The sequence below is a fragment of the Mesoplodon densirostris genome, chromosome 10, assembly GCF_025265405.1.
Source record: "Mesoplodon densirostris isolate mMesDen1 chromosome 10, mMesDen1 primary haplotype, whole genome shotgun sequence".
Taxonomy (NCBI): domain Eukaryota; kingdom Metazoa; phylum Chordata; class Mammalia; order Artiodactyla; family Ziphiidae; genus Mesoplodon; species Mesoplodon densirostris.
Window position 1 is genome coordinate 46461161 of NC_082670.1, and position 17927 is coordinate 46479087.

Genomic DNA, 17927 nt, shown 5'->3' on the forward strand with positions numbered 1-17927 from the left:
AATGGCCATTCTGACTGCTGGGAGTTGATAACTCATTGTAGTTTTGAATTGCATTTCTCTAATGATTAATGATGCTGAGCCCTCTTTCATGTGTTTATTGGCAATCTGTATATCTTCCTTGGAGAACTGTCTATTTAGGTCTTCTGCCCATTCTTGGATTGGGTTGTTTGTTATTTTCATATTGAGCTGCATGAGCTTCTTGTAAATTTTGGAGATTAATCATTTGTCAGTTGCTTCATTTGAAAATATTTTCTCCCATTCTGAAGGTTGTCTTTTGGTCTTGTTTATGGTTTCCTTTGCTGTACAAAACCTTTTATGCTTCATTAGGTCCCATTTGTTTATTTTTGTTTTTATTTCCATTTCTCTATGATGTGGGTCAAAAAGGATCTTGCTGTGATTTATGTCATAGAGAGTTCTGCCTATGTCTTCCTCTAAGAGTTTGATAGTGTCTGGCCTTACATTTAGGTCTTTAATCCATTTTGAGCTTATTTTTGTTTATGGTGTTAGGGAGTGTTCTAATTTCATTCTTTTAAATGTAGCTATCCAGTTTTCCCAGCACCACTTATTTAAGAGGCTGTCTTTTCTCCACTGTGTATTCTTGCCTCCTTTATCAAAGATAAGGTGACCATATGTGCATGGGTTTATCTCTGGGAATTCTATCCTGTTCCATTGATCTATATTTCTGTTTTTGTGCCATTACCATACTGTCTTGATTACTGTAGCTTTGTAGTATATTCTGAAGTCAGGGAGCCTGATTCCTCCAGCTCCATTTTTCATTCTCAAGATTGACTTGGCTATCCAGGGTCTTTTGTGTTTCCATAGAAATTGGGAAATTTTTTGTTCTAGATCTGCGAAAAATGCCAGTGGTAGTTTGATAGGGATTGCATTAAATCTGTAGATTGCTTTGGGCAGTATAGTCATTTTCATAATATTGATTCTTCCAATCCAAGAACATGATGTATCTCTCCATTTATTTGTATCATCTTTAATTTCTTTCATCAGTGTCTTATAATTTTCTGCATACAGATCTTTTGTTTCCTTAGGTAGGTTTATCCCTAGATATTTTTTTCTGTTTGTTGCAATGGTAAATGGGAGTGATTTCTTAATTTCACTTTCAGACTTTTCATCATTAGTGTATACTAATGCAAGAGATTTCTGTGCATTAATTGTTTATCCTGCTACTTTACCAAATTCATTGATTAACTCTAGTAGTTTTCTGGTAGCATCTTTAGGATTCTCTATGTATTGTATCATGTCATCTGCAAACAGTGACAGCTTTACTTCTTCTTTTCCAATTTGGATTCCTTTTATTTCTTTTTCTTCTCTGATTGCTGTGGCTAAAACTTTGAAAACTATGTTGAATAATAGTGGTGAGAGTGGGCAACCTTGTCTTGTTCCAGATCTTACAGGAAATAGTTTCAGTTTTTCACCATTGAGGACGATATTGGCTGTGGGTTTGTCATATATGGCATTTATTATGTTGAGGAAAGTTCCCTCCATGTATACTTTCTGGAGGGTTTTTATCATAAACGGGTGTTGAATTTTTTCAAAGGTTTTCTCTGCATCGATTGAGATGATCATATGGTTTTTCTCCTTCAATTTGTTAATATGTTGCATCACGTTGATTGATTTGCGTATATTGAAGAATCCTTGCATTCCTAGAATAAACCCCACTTGATCATGGTGTATCATCCTTTTAAGGTGCTGTTGGATTCTCTTTGTTAGTATTTTGTTGAGGATTTTTGCATCTATGTTCATCAGTGATATTGGCTTGTAGTTTTCTTTCTTTGTGACATCTTCGTCTGGTTTTGGGATCAGGGTGATGGTGGCCTGTAGAATGAGTTTGGGAGTGTTCCTCCTTCTGCTATATTTTGGAAAAGTTTGAGAAAGATAAGTGTTAGCTCTTCTCTAAATGTTTGGTAGAGTTCGCCTGTGAAGCCATCTGGTCCTGGGCTTTTGTTTGTTGGAAGATTTTAAATCATAGTTTTAATTTCAGTGCTTGTGATTGGTCTGTTCATATTTTCTATTTCTTCCTGTTTTAGTCTTTGCAGGTTTTGCATTTCTAAGAATTTGTCCTCCTTTTTCATTTCTAATTCTATTGATTTGAGTTGTCTCCCTTTTTTTCCTGATGAGTCTAGCTAATGGTTTATCAATTTTGTTAATCTTCTCAAAGAACCAGCTTTTAGTTTTATTGATCTTTGCTATCATTCCTTCATTTCTTTTTCATTTATTTCTGATCTGATCTTTATGATTTCTTTCCTTCTGCTAACTTTGGGGTTTTTTTGTTCTTCTTTCTCTAATTGCTTTAGGAGCAAGGTTAGGTTATTTATTCGAGATGTTTCCTGTTTCTTAAGATAGGATTGTATTGCTATAAACTTTCCTCTCAGAAATGCTTTTGGTACATTCCATAGGTTTTGTGTCGTCGTGTCGCCATTGTCATTTGTTTCTAGGTATTTTTTGATTTCCTCTTTTATTACTTCAGTAATAAAACTTGTTTTAAGACTTGTGTATTAAGTAGTGTATTGTTTAGTCTCCATTTATTTGTATTTTTTACAGATCATTTCCTGTAATTGATATCTAGTCTCATAGCATTGTGGTTGGAAAAGATACTTGATACAAATTCAATTTTCTTAAATTTAGCAAGGCTTGATTTGTGACCCAAGATATGATGAATCCTGGAGAATGTTCCATGAGCATTCCATGAGAAGAATGTGTATTTTGTTGTTTTTGGATGGAACGTCCTATAAATATCAATTAAGTCCATCTTGTTTAATGTATCATTTAAAGCTTGTGTTTCCTTATTTATCTTCATTTCAGATAATCTGTCCATTGGTGAAAGTGGGGTGTTAAAGCCCCCTACTATGATTGTGTTACTGTCAATTTCCCATTTTATGGCTGTTAGTATTTGCCTTATGTATTCAGGCGCTCCTATGTTGGGTGCATACATATTTACAGTTGTTATATCTTCTTCTTGGATCGATCCCTAGATCATTATGTAATGTCCTTCTTTGTCTCTTGTAATCATCTTTATTGTAAAATTTATTTTGTCTGATATGAGAATTGCTACTACAGCTTTCTTTTGATTTCCATTTACATCGAATATCTTTTTCCATCCCCTCACTTTCCATCTGCATGTGTCCCTATGTCTGAAGTGAGTCTCTTGTAGACAGCATATATACAGGTCTTGTTTTTGTATCCATTCAGTGAGTTTGTGTCTTTTGGTGGGAGCATTTAATCCATTTACATTTAAGGTAATTATCTATATGTATGTTCCTATTCCCATTTTCTTGATTGTTTTGAGTTTGTTATTGTAGGCCTTCTCTTTCTCTTTTGTTTCCTGCCCAGAAAAGTTCCTTTAGCATTTGTTGTAAAGCTGGTTTGGTCGTGCTGAACTCTCTCTTTTTGCTTGTCTGTAAAGATTTTAATTTCTCCATCAAATCTGAATGAGATCCTTGCTGGGTAGAGTAATCTTAGTTGTATTATTTTCTTCTTCATCATTTTAAATATGTCCTGCCCCTCCTTTCTGGCTTGCAGAGTTTCTGGTGAAAGATCAGCTATTAACATTATGGGGATTCCCTTGTGTGTTATTTGTTGTTTTTCCCTTGCTGCTTTTAATATGTTTTCTTTGTATTTAATTTTGATAGTTTGATTAATATGTGTCTTGGCTTGTTTCTCCTTGGATTTATCCTGTATGGGACTCTCTGTGCTTCCTGGACTGGATTAACTCTTTTCTTTCCCATTTAGGGAAGTTTTCAACTATAATCTCTTCAAATATTTTCTCAGTCCCTTTCTTTTTCTTGTCTTCTTCTGGTACCCCTATAATTCGAATGTTGGTGCATTTAATGTTTTCCCAGAGGTCTCTGAGATTGTCCTCAGTTCTTTTCATTCTTTTTTCTTTATTCTACTCTGCAGGAGTTATTTCCACTATTTTATCTTCCAGGTCACTTATCCATTCTTCTGACTCAGTTATTCTGTTATTGATCTCTTCTAGAGAATTTTTAATTTCATTTACTGTGTTGTTCATCATTGTTTGTTAGCTCTTTAGTTCTCGAGGTCCTTGTTAAATGTTTCTTGTATTTTCTCTATTCTGTTTCCAAGATTTTGAGTCATCTTTACTATAATTATTCTGAATTTTCAGGTAGACTGCCTCTTTCCTCTTCATTTATTAGGTCTGGTGGGTTTTTGCCTTGCTCCTTCATCTGCTGTGTTTTTTTCTGTTTTCTCATTTTGCTTGACTTACTGGGTTTGGTGTCTCCTTTTCGCAGGTTGCAGGTTAGTATTTCCCGTTGTTTTTGGTGTCTGTCCCCAGTGGCTAAGGTATGTCCAGTGGGTTGTGTAGGCTTCCTGGTGGAGGGGACTAGTTCCTGCGTTTTGGTGGATGAGGCTGGATCTTGTCTTTCTGGTGGGCAGGTCCACGTCTGGTGGTGTGTTTAGGGGTGTCTGTGGCCTTATTATGATTTTAGGCAGCCTCTCTCCTAATGGATGTGGCTGTGTTACTGTCTTGCTAGTTGTTTGGCATAGGGTGTCCAGCACTGTAACTTGCTGGTCATTGAGTGAAGCTGGGGTTGGCATTGAGATGGAGATCTCTGGGAGATTTTTGCCATTTGATATTAAGTGTAGCTGAGAGGTCTCTTGTCGACCAGTGTCCTGAAGTTGGCGCTCCCACCTCAGAGGCACAGCACTTACTCCTGGATGGAGCACCAAGAGCCTTTCGTCCACATGGAGTTCAAGATATGTGGTCCAATATTGCTGAAGCCTTGCTCTTCAGATATTCAAGGATCCAGGTTCATGATTATGCTTCTATTTTAAGTTAGTTAAGTTCTCTTCTAAGTTCCCTCTGCTTACCTCCCAAGCCCTTGACAATCTCCATTAAAAATCACCTTTGTGACCAAAGCAGACGTTCTCTTAGTGGCTCCCTCTCAGGGGCAGGGTGGGGATCTGGCTTTCATCAGAGCCACCTTCCCAGAGAGAGTGGAGGATGAGGAACCTGGAGGCAGGGAGAGCAGTGAGCCTGGTCACCAAGAGATCTGAGCTCTAGTCCTGCAAATCACAGTGTCAGCTGAACTGCTTATCGCATGCAAAACTGCCCCAAACCTCTCCATTTTATATTCTATCCTCCTTTATCAAAGATAAGGTGACCATATGTGCATGGATTTATCTCTGGTCTTTCTATCTTATTCCATTGATCTATATTTCTGTTTTGGTGCCAGTACCATACTGTCTAGTTTACTGTAGCTTTGTAGGGTTGCCTGAAGACAGGGAGCCTGATTCCTCCAGCTCCATTTTTCTTTCTCAAGATTGTTTTGACTCTTTGGGTCTTTTGTGCTTCCATACATATTGTGTAATTTTTTGTTCTATTTCTTTGAAAAATATCAGTGGTGGTTTGATTGGGATTGCTTTGAATCTGTAGATTGCTTTGGGTAGTATAGTCATTTTCATAATGTTGATTCTTCCAGTCCAAGAACATGGTATATCGCTCAACCTGTTTGTATCATCTTTAATTTCTTTCATCACTGTCTCATAATTTTCTGCATACAGGTCTTTTGTCTCCTTAGGTAGAGTTATTCCTAAGCATTTTATTCTTTTTGTTGCAGTGGTAAATGGGAGTGTTTCCTTAATTTCTCTTTCAGATTTTTCATCATTAATATATAGGAATGCCAGAGATTTCTGTGCATTAATTTTGTATCCTGCTACTTTACCAGATTCATTGATTAGCTCTAGTAGTTTTCTGGTATCATCTTTAGGATTCTCTATGTATAATATCATGTCATCTGCAAACAGTGACATCTTTACTTCTTCTTTTCCAATTTGGATTCCTTTTATTTCTTTTCCTTCTCTGATTGCTGTGGTAACACTTCCAAAACTATTTTGAATAATATGGTGAGAGTGGGCAACCTTGTCTTGTTCCTGATCTTAGTGGAAATTTTTTCAGTTTTTCACAATTGAGAATGATGTTGGTTGTGGGTTTGTCATACATGGCCTTTATTATGTTGAGGTAGGTTCCCTCTATGCCTACTTTCTGGAGAGTTTTTATCATAAATGGGTGTGGAATTGTGTCAAAAGTTTTTATGCATCTATTGAGATTATCATATGGTTTTTATCCCTCAATTTGTTAATATGGTGTATAACACTGATTGATTTGTGTATATTGAAGAATACTTGCATTCCTGGGATAAACCCCACTTGATCATGGTGTATAATCTTTTAATGTGCTGTTCGATTCTGTTTGCTTGTATTATGTTGGGGATTTTTGCATCTGTGTTCACCAGTGATATTGGCCAGTAGTTTTCTTTTTTTGTGACATCTTTCTCTGGTTTTGGTATCAGGGTGATGGTGGTCTTGTAGAATGAGTTTGGGAGTGTTCCTCCCTCTGCTATATCTTGGAAGAGCTTGAGAAAAATAGGTGTTAGCTCTTCTCTAAATGTTTGATGGAATTCGCCTGTGAAGCCCTCTGGTCCTGGGCTTTTGTTTTTTGGAAGATTTTTAACCACAGTTTCAATTTCAGTGCTTGTGATTGGTCTGTTTATATTTTCTGTTTCTTCCTGGTTCAGTCTCTGAAGGTTGTGCTTTTCTGAGAATTTGTCCATTTCTTCCAGGTTGTCCATTTTATTGGCAAATAGTTGCTTGTAGTAATCTCTCATGATCTTTTGTATTTCTGCAGTGTCAGTTGTTACTTCTCCTTTTTCATTTCTAATTCTGTTGATTTTTGTCTTCTCCCTTTTTTTCCTGATGAGTCTGGCTAATGGTTTATCAATTTTGTTTATCTCCTCAAAAACCATGTTTTAGTTTTATTGATCTTCACTATTGTTTACTTCATTTCTTTTTCATTTATTTCTGATCTGATCTTTATGATTTCTTCTGCTAAATTTCGGATTTTCTTGTTTTTCTTTCTCTAATTGCTTTAGATGTAAGGTTACATTGTTTATTTGAGAGTTTCTTCTTTTTTGAGCTAGGATCATATTGCTATAAACTTCCCTCTTATCACTGCTTTTGCTGTATCCTATAGGCTTTGGGTCATCGTGTTTTCATTGTCATTTGTTTCTAGGTATTTTTTAATTTCCTCTTTGATTTCTTCAGTGATCTCTTGGTTATTTAGTAGTGTGCTGTTTAGCCTCCCTGTGTTTGTATTTTTTACAGATTTTTTCCTGTAATTGATATCTTGTCTCATAGCACTGTTGTTGGAAAAGATACTTGATACAAATTCAATTTTCTTAAATTTACCAAGGCTTGATTTGTGACCCAAGATATGATCTATCCTGGAGAATGTTCTATGAGCACTTGAGAATAAAGTGTATTCTGTTGTCTTTGGAGGGAATGCTTTATAAGTATCAATTAAGTCCATCTTGTTCAATGTGTCATTTAAAACTTTTGTTTACTTATTTGTTTTCATTTTGGATGATCTGTCCACTGGTGAAAGTGGGTTGTTATAGTCCTCTACTATGATTGTGTTACTGTCAATTTCCTCTTTCATGGCTGTTAGTATTTGCCTTATGTATTGAGGTGCTCCTATGTTGGGTGCATAAATATTTACAATTGTTATATCTTCTTCGTGGATTGATCCCTTGATCATTACATAGTATCATTCTTTATCTCTTGTAATAGTCTTTATTTTAAAGTCTATTTTGTGTTATATGAGAATTGTTACTCCAGCTTTCTTTTGAGATGCATAGAATATCTTTTTCCTTCTGCTCACTTTTAGTCTGTATGTGTCCCTAGGTCTGAAGTGGGTCTCTTGTAGACAACATATGTACAGGTCTTATTTTTGTATCCATTCAGCCATTCTGTTTTTTGGTTGGAGCATTTAATCCATTTTCATTTGAGGTAATTATCAATATTTATGTTCATATTACCATTTTATTACTTGTTTTGAGTTTGTTTTTGTAAGTCTTTTCCTTCTCTTCTGTTTCCTGCCTAGAGAAGTTCCTTTAGCATTTGTTGTAAAGTTGGTTTTGTGGTGCTGAATTCTCTTAACTTTTGCTTGTTGTAAAGATTTTAATTTCTCTGTCAATTCTGAATGAGATCCTTGCTGGGTAGAATAATCTTGGTTGTAGGTTTCTCTCTTTCATCACTTCAAATATATCTTGCCACTCCCTTCTGGCTTGCAGAATTTCTGCTGAAAGTTCAGCCGTTAACCTTATGAGGATTCCCTTGTATGCTATTTTTTGCTTTTCCCTTGCCATTTTAATCTTTTTTTCTTTTTTTCTCTGTGATAAAATAACACTTTTTAAAAAATGTTGACAGTTTTACAAGCTACACTGTAGGAAGAACATTAGCAATAAAATAAAATTTCATTTATTTGATGATTCAAAGACTACATAATAAAGAGATACTAAATTCTGTGTGACTTAAGAGAGCAAAAATAGCAGTAGATAGAAATTTAAGATTCTAGCTTCCAACTTGATCTAGAGAACATTTTAAGAAACAGGGGTGCCCTGAATTTCAATAATTTGCTTTTACAGAGGGAAAGCATTTCAATTTTGCTCCCTACTAACCATTCCTTGATATAATACAATCCAAAACATAAAGTGAATACCTACTTTTCTAATGTGAAACTCCGGGGGGGGGGTGGATGAAGATATTTAGCAAACTTGATTATAAAAATTTAGGAATATACCTTAAAATAGCCAAATATTCACTTGTAGTATAAAACTAAATTTCATACAGAGACATAGTTCCTACTCATTTTATATGTTTAAAGTCTTTAATCAGAGTTTAGACATCAGTATGTCAAAACTGCTTTCCTTAGCTCATCATTTTCATTCTCATGTAAATTATTTGTGATACAACAATTTTTGAATTTCTATATGATGCTCTAATTGGAAATTTTATCCCAAATGACAGATAACCTTTTATAACGCATTAAAACATTTTTTACCTTTACCCTCTAAGGATGTTAAATGTGATAGCATTGCGTTTAAGCATAATCTTTAAAAAACTGTTTACATAGCCAATTGTGAGGTCATATCTCCAGAAATAATTACACATGTGCTCGATTTCTTTGTCTCCTTTATTTTTTGACCCTTATTGTTAGGTGTCCTATAAGTATCTCAAGCTAGCATGCACTGATGGACGTTTTTATAGAGTAATGTATCTTCCACAGACAATTTTATTTTAAATAAAGCAATTTATAAAGCCCCATGTAACATGAGAGTTTGAAAGACGTGAATTGAAGGCACTCTCTATTTACAGATTGATAATTTTTGGGGAGAAGGATTGTAAGTCAACTTAAAACCAGGCAGATCCAGCATTTCATAAACTCCCTGCTGAATTTTTTCCTCCAAAACTCGGCACTAACTGACATAACCCTCCTCACATACCCTCATGTCCCAGGCTGGATAAAAGAAGTGAAGTCCAGTCCCCGGCCGTGACCACAGGGCCTGACTCTCCACATCAGGTCATGCTGCCTCTTTGCACACCTGCCTCCAGGCCTTTGCTGTGAGTCCTAAGGTGGACCATCTAATCTAATGTATTTTCCAATCTTGAATGCTCTGGAGAGGGAAAGGAGGTGCTATATGTTATTGGGTGAAGACAGTGGTGAGCCTGGGCTTTCTAAGGCAAACGGGTATGTGAGATCACATTCATGACACTCCTTCCCCTTGGGTCTGTGAGCCCTTCTCATTTTCAAATCCCAGCCATCCTTTAAAACCCAGCTCAACCAATGGCTGCTCTATAATGCTTTGTAGGCTATGAAAGTAGACATGAAATATGTTGAGATATAAAGCAAAACTAGTCACTTCTAGTCTGAAATACTCTTTTTCTAATGTTTTTAAATGTTATATTAGCAATTTTATCACTTGAAAACTGAACAGTCTTTACTGTTCTAATCTTTTCAATGAATTGCAGCTTTTGCAATATATCTGGCTACTTTCACAAAATTCAGGGACAAAGCCTCTCCTTCCCTAAAGAGACAACACACACATCCACTGCAAAATCATCTCTCCTTGTTTAGACACTTTCCCCATAGTCTCTGAGGCCTTGTATTTGTTGCCTATATTTTCTACCTCAGACTGCATTTGCCTTTACTTTCCACTTCATTCTCTACAGTCAGGCTACCCTGGCTCTCTCTCTGCTCCTCAGATGTGCCAACATTTCCTGCCTGCAGCACTTGCTCTGGCTCTTCACTTTGCTCCTACCCCCCACTCCCCATCCAGCTCTATGCCATCAGTACCAAGCTTGGAGAAGCCCCATGACCACCCTACCCAGATAATACTCTACCCTTCCTGACTCCTCCCACCCTTCTCTTTTGTTTCTTTTATTGCATTTATGATGTGAAATATACATATACAGTTTTCATCCTTTCATTATCTATCTGCTTCCACTAGAATGTGAGCTCAGAGGGAAGATTGGCGTTGGTCACTTCTGTGTCCCCACGTTGGACTAGAGCTCCCACAGTGGAGGGCCTGTAAACATTGCTGAATGAATCCACATGTCCACGAATAAACTTCTATAACTTTTCTTCAAGCTCTGTCACTTACCAGAATTTATTATGTGTAGATGCCTTCTCTCTCCATGGAAACAATGAACTCTCTGAGATTGGGATTTGTCCCCAAACTCTTAGCACAGAGCCTTCACATGAAGATGTATTTTAAATATTTATTACTTAAACAAATGAATATGTATGTTAGTGACTATTTAGAGCAGAACCACCAATGCAATCTTTCCTGATATTGATTTTTCAGAAAAATCCAGTTTGTTTCAAAAGGGGAATAATAAAGGATTCTTAAATGAGTGATTTGATTTCCTCTTACCAGAGTCAGCCTCTGTTGTGCTTTGAGAGGTGAATTCTATCTCAGTGTCCACTCTCAACCCAAACAGGGTCTTGAAGATTGGGGTGACTGAACCCTTGCATTATCCCTCTTGGCAGAAATCTTCCTTCGAGAATTGAGATCTTATTAGAATTTTGGTGACTGCTGAGAGCAGGGAACTTGTAACTGACCTGGTACCTTTCCTTGAGTTCCTGAGGAGAGTTTCTTGCAGCACGCAAAGCCTCTGCATTCCTGCTGGCTAGTTCCTCTAACAGCTGGCAGTGAGGTAAACATCAAAAGAATCCAGGTCAGAATCCAGCCTTATTATTGTGATATTGGATAAGATGATCATCAGCTATGGGCTTGACAGTGATGATGGAGCCAAGTGTTTGAGTCAATCCATTTTCTAAAATGTTGTCTGCCTTATTGAATTAGTCCTTCTTTTCCTTATAAGTTGAGACGTTGATAATATTAACCTATAATGAGCCTTAAATAGATCACAGGTTGGGAAATCCCTGGTGTAGTCCCAGCATCTTGTGGATAGTCAATATATGTTCTTCCCCCTGCTCCCACCACAGAGCCTCAACTAGCAATGTTAGCACCAGAGGCAAGAGAGCTAAATATATACTCTCACTTCAGTATATATATATATAGTGTGTGTGTGTGTGTGTGTGTGTGTGTGTGTGTGGTTTAAAGAGTGGAGTGCCGTTGTAGCTCCCCTGCCATTGACCTGTGTTCTCTAGCTGTTTTCATCCTTGCTGACTCCACAACCATGGACATGCTTGCTCTTGGGCTAGCAGGGGAGGGAAGGAGTCTGCACTGAGAAGAGGTTGAAATAAAACTTTGCAGATTCTATTCATATTTTTATATCCATCCTCTATCAGTGTTATAGGACAAACATTAGTTCTTCAAACTATTATAATTCCACTTTTCTGTTTATGCAGCGTTCAAAGATGCTTGTTGCCCTGAGGTAAAGAAAGAGTGAATCTAAATCGACTTAAATATAGGTAGATAGTTCTGAAATGTTTTGAGATGTTACCATGAAAATAACAATTATCAGGGTTTGTGAGGGGAAATTTCACTTCCATGAAAAGGCATTTTCTGGGTGATATGAGGCAGAATGCACACCGATCAACATAAAGTGTCATAAGCAGTCCAAGTCCAGGTCCTTAGCTCCTTACTCTTCTTTATAATTTTTCCAAAAACATCAGTTTCACAGACTTTAAGAAAAAATTGCAAAAGGGTTTTCCACATCCAAGGGAAATTTGGTAGTAGCTCCAGTGCCATATGCTCAAGTTCAGATTCCTGGTAAACAGCAGCACTTGGAAGTTAGTTGCAGAGGGCACATGTACACCCTCCCTCCACTGTGCTCTGACTCTTACATCGTCTGGGAGGCTCTGGTAGTGGGTTTGTATTTTCCAGCACTGACAGAACATTCTGTAAGTCTATAAAAATGAAGCAGAGATGAACTCATCAGAAAAAACGTTTATACAGTTAGCATTCACTTACTACAAGTGTAGTCCTTCCATGTAATTGAATTCTTTGAAGAATATAAAAATATCTCTACTCTCCCCATCATTTTGTCAAGAGTATAAAAGCAACGTTCCTCTTAGACATTATGAAGTATATTTTTGCTAAAACAATGTGAAGGACAGAAAGGGAAAATGATGGTATGATAAGACATCACAACATCTAAAAGATCAAATTCCTATGCCCCCTACCCCCTTGGAAAGTATTTATTATCAGGTAACAGAAAATAAAACTTAATCATTTTTTTTGACTGAAACAAGTAATATAAAAGTATATAGAGATTATACATTTTATTAAGATTTAGATATGATCTAAGAAGCACACTTATGTATACTCTGCTCTAATCCACCCCCCCACCTCCAATCACACACACACACACACACACACACACACACACACAACACGATGCCTACAGAAAAACACTTTGTGTTAGAGGAGTCATGAAACCAAATGTTCTGATGGAGGATACTATTAATATTAGTAATATAATACCAAATGTTTATGATATAATCATATTTAGAAGATGTCACAATTAAGGTTCTGTTGAGAAATCCTTTCTGTGTTGCCGTCTGTGTGGAGTCTGGATGAATATGTTTGTTCCGAACCTTGCAAGAAGAACAAAGGTCTACAGGGGTTTGAAAGCAGGTGATGATTTCAAAGAAAGGTGAGGATTTTCTAGTGAGTGGAAAACAGTGTCTGCAGAGGGCATGCAGAAGATGAAGCTGGTGAGCTCAGCCAGCACCAGACTAAAAAGCCCTGCAATGCCATGTTGAAACTGTTGAATTTTAGGTAAATAAGTTATCAGCAGAGGCTTGTAAGCAGGAACTAGTATGATCTGGAAAACCTTTTACAGAAAGCTAAAAGTGGCAAAAATATATATTCTTCTGTTCATGGCATTCATTGATCTTGAGTCCATGTTGTAAATTTGGATGCCCTTTCACGCCAATACCAGGTGTGTCCTACTCCCTGGTTAGCCACTTTATAGTTCCTAGTGGTGTTTGCTTCTCAGTCTAGCTGCTTGATGAACAGCATAATGCATTTGTCCAAAGTAAAGCCTTCTGTATCCTATCTTCAAGGGCCAAGTTGGCCTGTATGCTGCCTTGCCTTCCAGGGAGTTATGGGGGAAGGCAGCATCTCTAGAGTCTGCTGAACATCTTCAGCAGCTTTCATGGCCTTTCTGTTGTTGTTGTTATTATTTTTTTCTCCTCTGGCTTCAGCACCCTTGTCAAAGCTGTTTGGTATCCTATTACTGTCTCCTCTACAAACATGAATGGTTGTGTATGATGACCTCCCCCAAATTGACAATACACCTCTGGTTTCTTTCAGAACCAGGCATTTGGCTTGTTGCTCCCTGCCAACTGGGATTCACTAGTACTTGATTTTTCATCATTGGCTGGCAGTGAGGACTTGCTCTTTCAGCATCATAAGGCTCAGAAGCAACTCTGGCCATATCTACCGGGTGAAAGGTGACTGTACTGAGATCCCCTTACCAGCTCAGTAGTTGTCTTCACTTCTTAATTTGTTCATAGTTTCCTTTTCTGCACACTTTTCTTCCAGGACCCTATTCCAATTCGAAAGTTGCCTGTCCGTGTTTTATTTAAGCCTTTGCATCCTTGAGTATGCCTCTTCTTAAAATGGAAAACAGGATACATGTACCCTAAGAATCCACATGCCAAGTAGTGATTTGTACAATACTTTCCATCTTTACCCATGTCTTGCTAAGAATCCTTTGTTTTGCTTTTTGCTTTAGTCAGCATACACTCAGGACAGTTTAAGTTCTCATGAATTCTAGACCACTGAGCCTTCTTGGAAATAGGCCTTGTCTTTTTCATTGGTGAACAATTTTCAACAGACCAATTCCAAGTAGTCTAAACGTTGTATTTCTTGGAAAAGCATAATAAATCCCATAATTTATAGTGGAATATTTAAAATAATAAATTGTCACCTTATGACATCATCAGCATCCATGGCCCTGGGAGCTGTAAAGTCAGGCAGTTCTTGGTGATCCAGAAGGGCTCCAGAAGGCCCTGGGTCATTTCTGGGGTAGTAAACAAAAAGATGCATTTGGCACAGGGCTTGGTAAATATTTGCTGGCAAACATATTATCCTTGTTTCTACTGATAAATTTGGAATATTATAGATGAGAAGTTCATTGCCAGTTGTGTTTTTTCCTTTTGTAGATCAAGTTCTAGAGGCTTGTAAGAGTTTTTCATTGTTGTATATTTGTTCACTTGCTTGCTTTTGTTTTGTTAAAATTCAGGGATTTTCCTTAGATATACCTCAGTATGGCTCTTTTTCTCTTCAGTTTAGGGTAGAATTAGGTGAGCTCTTATATTATGCAGGCTACAAAATTTTTTCTTCTATTATTTGTTTATTTTTGTACCTTATGTTCTGTTTTCTCCTTGTGCAATTCTTTTTTTTTTCCCGCACCACAACAGTACTTTATTTTGTAAATTTTGACCCATTATTACTCCCATGTTATGTTTTTTTCAGCTGTCAAGTGTACAAGGTGAAGAAAAAATTTAGTTAGATGGGGGTTGCACGTGGAAAATAAATTTCTTAAACTCCACATACACGTTTCAAAACTGCTGGGTCCCAAGTCCATCAATGAACTCCCGGGCTGCCAGTATCATGTGCAGCATACTAAAGCTACACTATCTGAATAGCTTATTAATTCTGCATAAATCAGGTCAAACAATGTGTCAACCTGTAACAGACTGCACACTTTCAACTGAACATGGCAAAATATTCACTCTCTAGAACTTTACATCATCATTTGATGTCAAACAATGAAGCAAATACCAACAGTATATACAAAAAACAGCTTTGCATTTACAAAAGATTGTTTCCCATACTGATTAATCCAGGCAGCTAACTCATTGGTTTATGCAACTTTATTGAAGAAAAATAAATCAATTACTAGCAGAGCTATTAGTTGATCACTCATCCATTGACAACTTACATCATTTATTCAGTGCTATATTAAACAGTGTATTGGAAGATAGATCAACTAATAGCTCCAAGCCTCCTAACAATTTAAATGAAAATTACAAAATGTTTGAGACCCTATTTTGGAATACAAAGGGTGTTTGACTTCCAATTTCCATTCTCTGTAGAACAAGAACAGGTCATTCCTTTATTGACATGTATAAAATACATCACATTTTCTGTTCTGCTGATGCTATAAATTCAATACCAATTCTCCAGCCACATCAGTTATGAGCATAAAGTATATCATGTAACCTCAAATCTCTAACAGTGGAAGGCTTACACAAGATGGATGCTGCTAGAATAATGCTGCTTCCTTTGATGTGGCAACTGAGCATCCATCTCCCTCCCCCTTTGATGATTCTTCAGCATGTTAGAGCAGTGAGGAATGGTTTTAGTCTCATAACCAAGTTAGAGTGAAGACATTGGCCACATAATACACATGCTCCATTTTTTAAAAAATTCTGAATCTTGGGCAACTGTTCTCTTGTAACTACTTTACAGTTTCTAAAAGCAGTTATTGTCCAAAGCTGGAAGAACTTAAGTCTTCTCAGATGAGCATGTGAATGAATGGAGGGAGGTAAACAAAAAATAAAATTAAAAAGGATGAGGTCTGATAGGGGAGCAGCTGGATAAGAAAATCAAAAAAGGAACAGTAATTTAAAGTTTATTCCAGATATAATGCAGGTTATTCTGACTTTAAGGTAGCATCACATGGCATACTTCTGAGTCCATTCCCGAGATATTCTGTTGTACTTATCTCTGTCTGTTTTATAGATCCGTGCAATCTCTGGCACTAGGGGGTCATCTGGGTTTGGATCACATAGCAGTGAACAAATGGATAAAAGAACTTTAGAAATAGTTAAAGCAGGAGACCACTGTGATCTTAGAATATCGAGACAAATGCTGCCATTACTGTTAATATTTGGATGATAAATTCTTGTTGTAAATGCAACCTTAGGTGGTTTGAAGGGGTAGTCTGTAGGAAAATGAATTGTCAAAAAGAATACACCGCCTTGATATGGGCTGTCATTAGGTCCCATAATTGTGGCTTGCCAATGAAACATATCATCCCCAACTGGACCTGCAGAACATTGTGCTGGAGGGTCACGGGCCAAATCACTAAGTTCCTTATTAATCCGTTTCAGCGCCATAGTCTGTGCTTTTCGTCTGGCTCCTTAGTATCTCGGTGTGTGTTCAAAGTTCCGGCCAAAACTCTTGATTATCCCGGCGGCTGGGAAGGATTGTCTCTTGGTCTCACACTGGCTCTGCCAGACACAGGCCCTTGGTATTGAGGAGGCGAATCTCGCGAGAATCTCGTGGCTGTCTAACAGGAGCTGTCCTTGTGCAATTCTTATTATTTACATATCAGCTTTCCTGGATATATCCTCCATGTTGCTGATATTTCCTTCATGATCTTTATCTATTCTTGTACTTTTCTTTGCATTTAATCTTTCTGTACAAAATTTCTGATTTCAGTCATTCTCTTCTTAATTTATTCAACTGAATTGTTGGAAGAGGATGCTTTGGATAGATTTAGTTATGTGAAGTTTATGTGGAAGGACATCTCTGGAAACCTTGGTAGAGGAGTGAGGAAGTAAAATAAGAAAATGAAGGAAACCCATATAACATTCATTCTCAAACAAGTTAAAGGCATATCTCTGCTTATGTACAGAGCAGTTGCTTTAGTGCAACCGATAAGCTTCATTTGAAGCAGCTGAAGCCCAGCAGTTGATCTTAAGCAACTGAACCTAAGCAACTCTAAGAAAGGAGAACATGCCTGCCACCCCATCTAAGGATGGAGTAGGCTGGGGTGTTTATAAGCCAACTCTCCCCAGTCACTAGTTGAGAACTGCTACTTAGAGGGTTGACTCCCTGGCATTTCCTCCCTGCTCTGTGCTTAAGCAGCATTATCCCTCAAGGCCACACCAAGCCTCTGGCAAGAAGATAAGTAAATGCTGGTTGCATGAAGATAATAAAGCAAGTGGATATGGGCAGAGTATCAACAGCATCTGTTACAAGGAGTATCGGGGGAATTTAATTAATAACAAAAATTTTTCTCCTAGCTGAGAATCGTTCTACAAAAAGGATTCTTTTTCTAGAGAAGAAGATACTTTTGTTATTGAATAAGCATTATTCAATATTCAATATCAAATCTGAATGTGATGGGCATTACGGGCCATTCACTAAGAGATGAAAAGACAGGAAGAAATGTCACCCTTTAATAGCCAAGCAGATGCAAACTATTACATACTTGTTCTCAAAGTAAACAATAAGTAATCCTCAAGTAAGAGGTCTCGCTCAACAACGCTGTCACACAGAGTGAATCCTAACTTCACCTGGTTGTCTTCATCCAAGGAAAAAATAAACTTCATATATCTTTATGACAGGAGGTAATTTTGCAACTTGGAGCAAGGACCGCACCAAAGTTAGGCTCCTACCCCCCCCCCACAGAAACTGGGAGGTGGAGGTGTTATCTATCTTTTATTATATATAAATTTATTTTATTTATTTATTATTTTTGAGTGGGCTGCTTTGGGTCTTTGTTGCTGCATGTGGGCCTTGTCTAGTTGCAGCGAGAAGGGGTTACTCTTTGCTGTGGTGTGCAGGCTTCTCATTGCAGTGGTTTACCTTGTTGTGGATCATGGGCTCTAGGCACACGGG

The 17927-nt window shown here is 37.4% G+C and overlaps 2 protein-coding genes across 3 annotated transcripts in view; one reads left to right on the forward strand and one right to left on the reverse strand.

Annotated features, from left to right (window-relative positions):
* Nucleotides 1–17927, forward strand: part of KHDRBS2 (KH RNA binding domain containing, signal transduction associated 2) — a 657141-nt gene that overhangs the window by 279753 nt on the left and 359461 nt on the right. The gene's annotated exons all lie outside the window — the stretch shown is intronic.
* On the reverse strand, nucleotides 15266–16553 carry LOC132496888 (ubiquitin-conjugating enzyme E2 D3). The gene has a single exon (XM_060109575.1). The coding sequence runs from the start codon at nucleotides 16415–16417 to the stop codon at nucleotides 15974–15976; it is 444 nt and encodes a 147-aa protein (XP_059965558.1). The 5' UTR covers nucleotides 16418–16553; the 3' UTR covers nucleotides 15266–15973.

Bases quoted from the DNA above. Each gene is read 5' to 3' on its own strand.
- LOC132496888 (XM_060109575.1), bottom strand. From the start codon at position 16,417: ATGGCGCTGAAACGGATTAATAAGGAACTTAGTGATTTGGCCCGTGAC.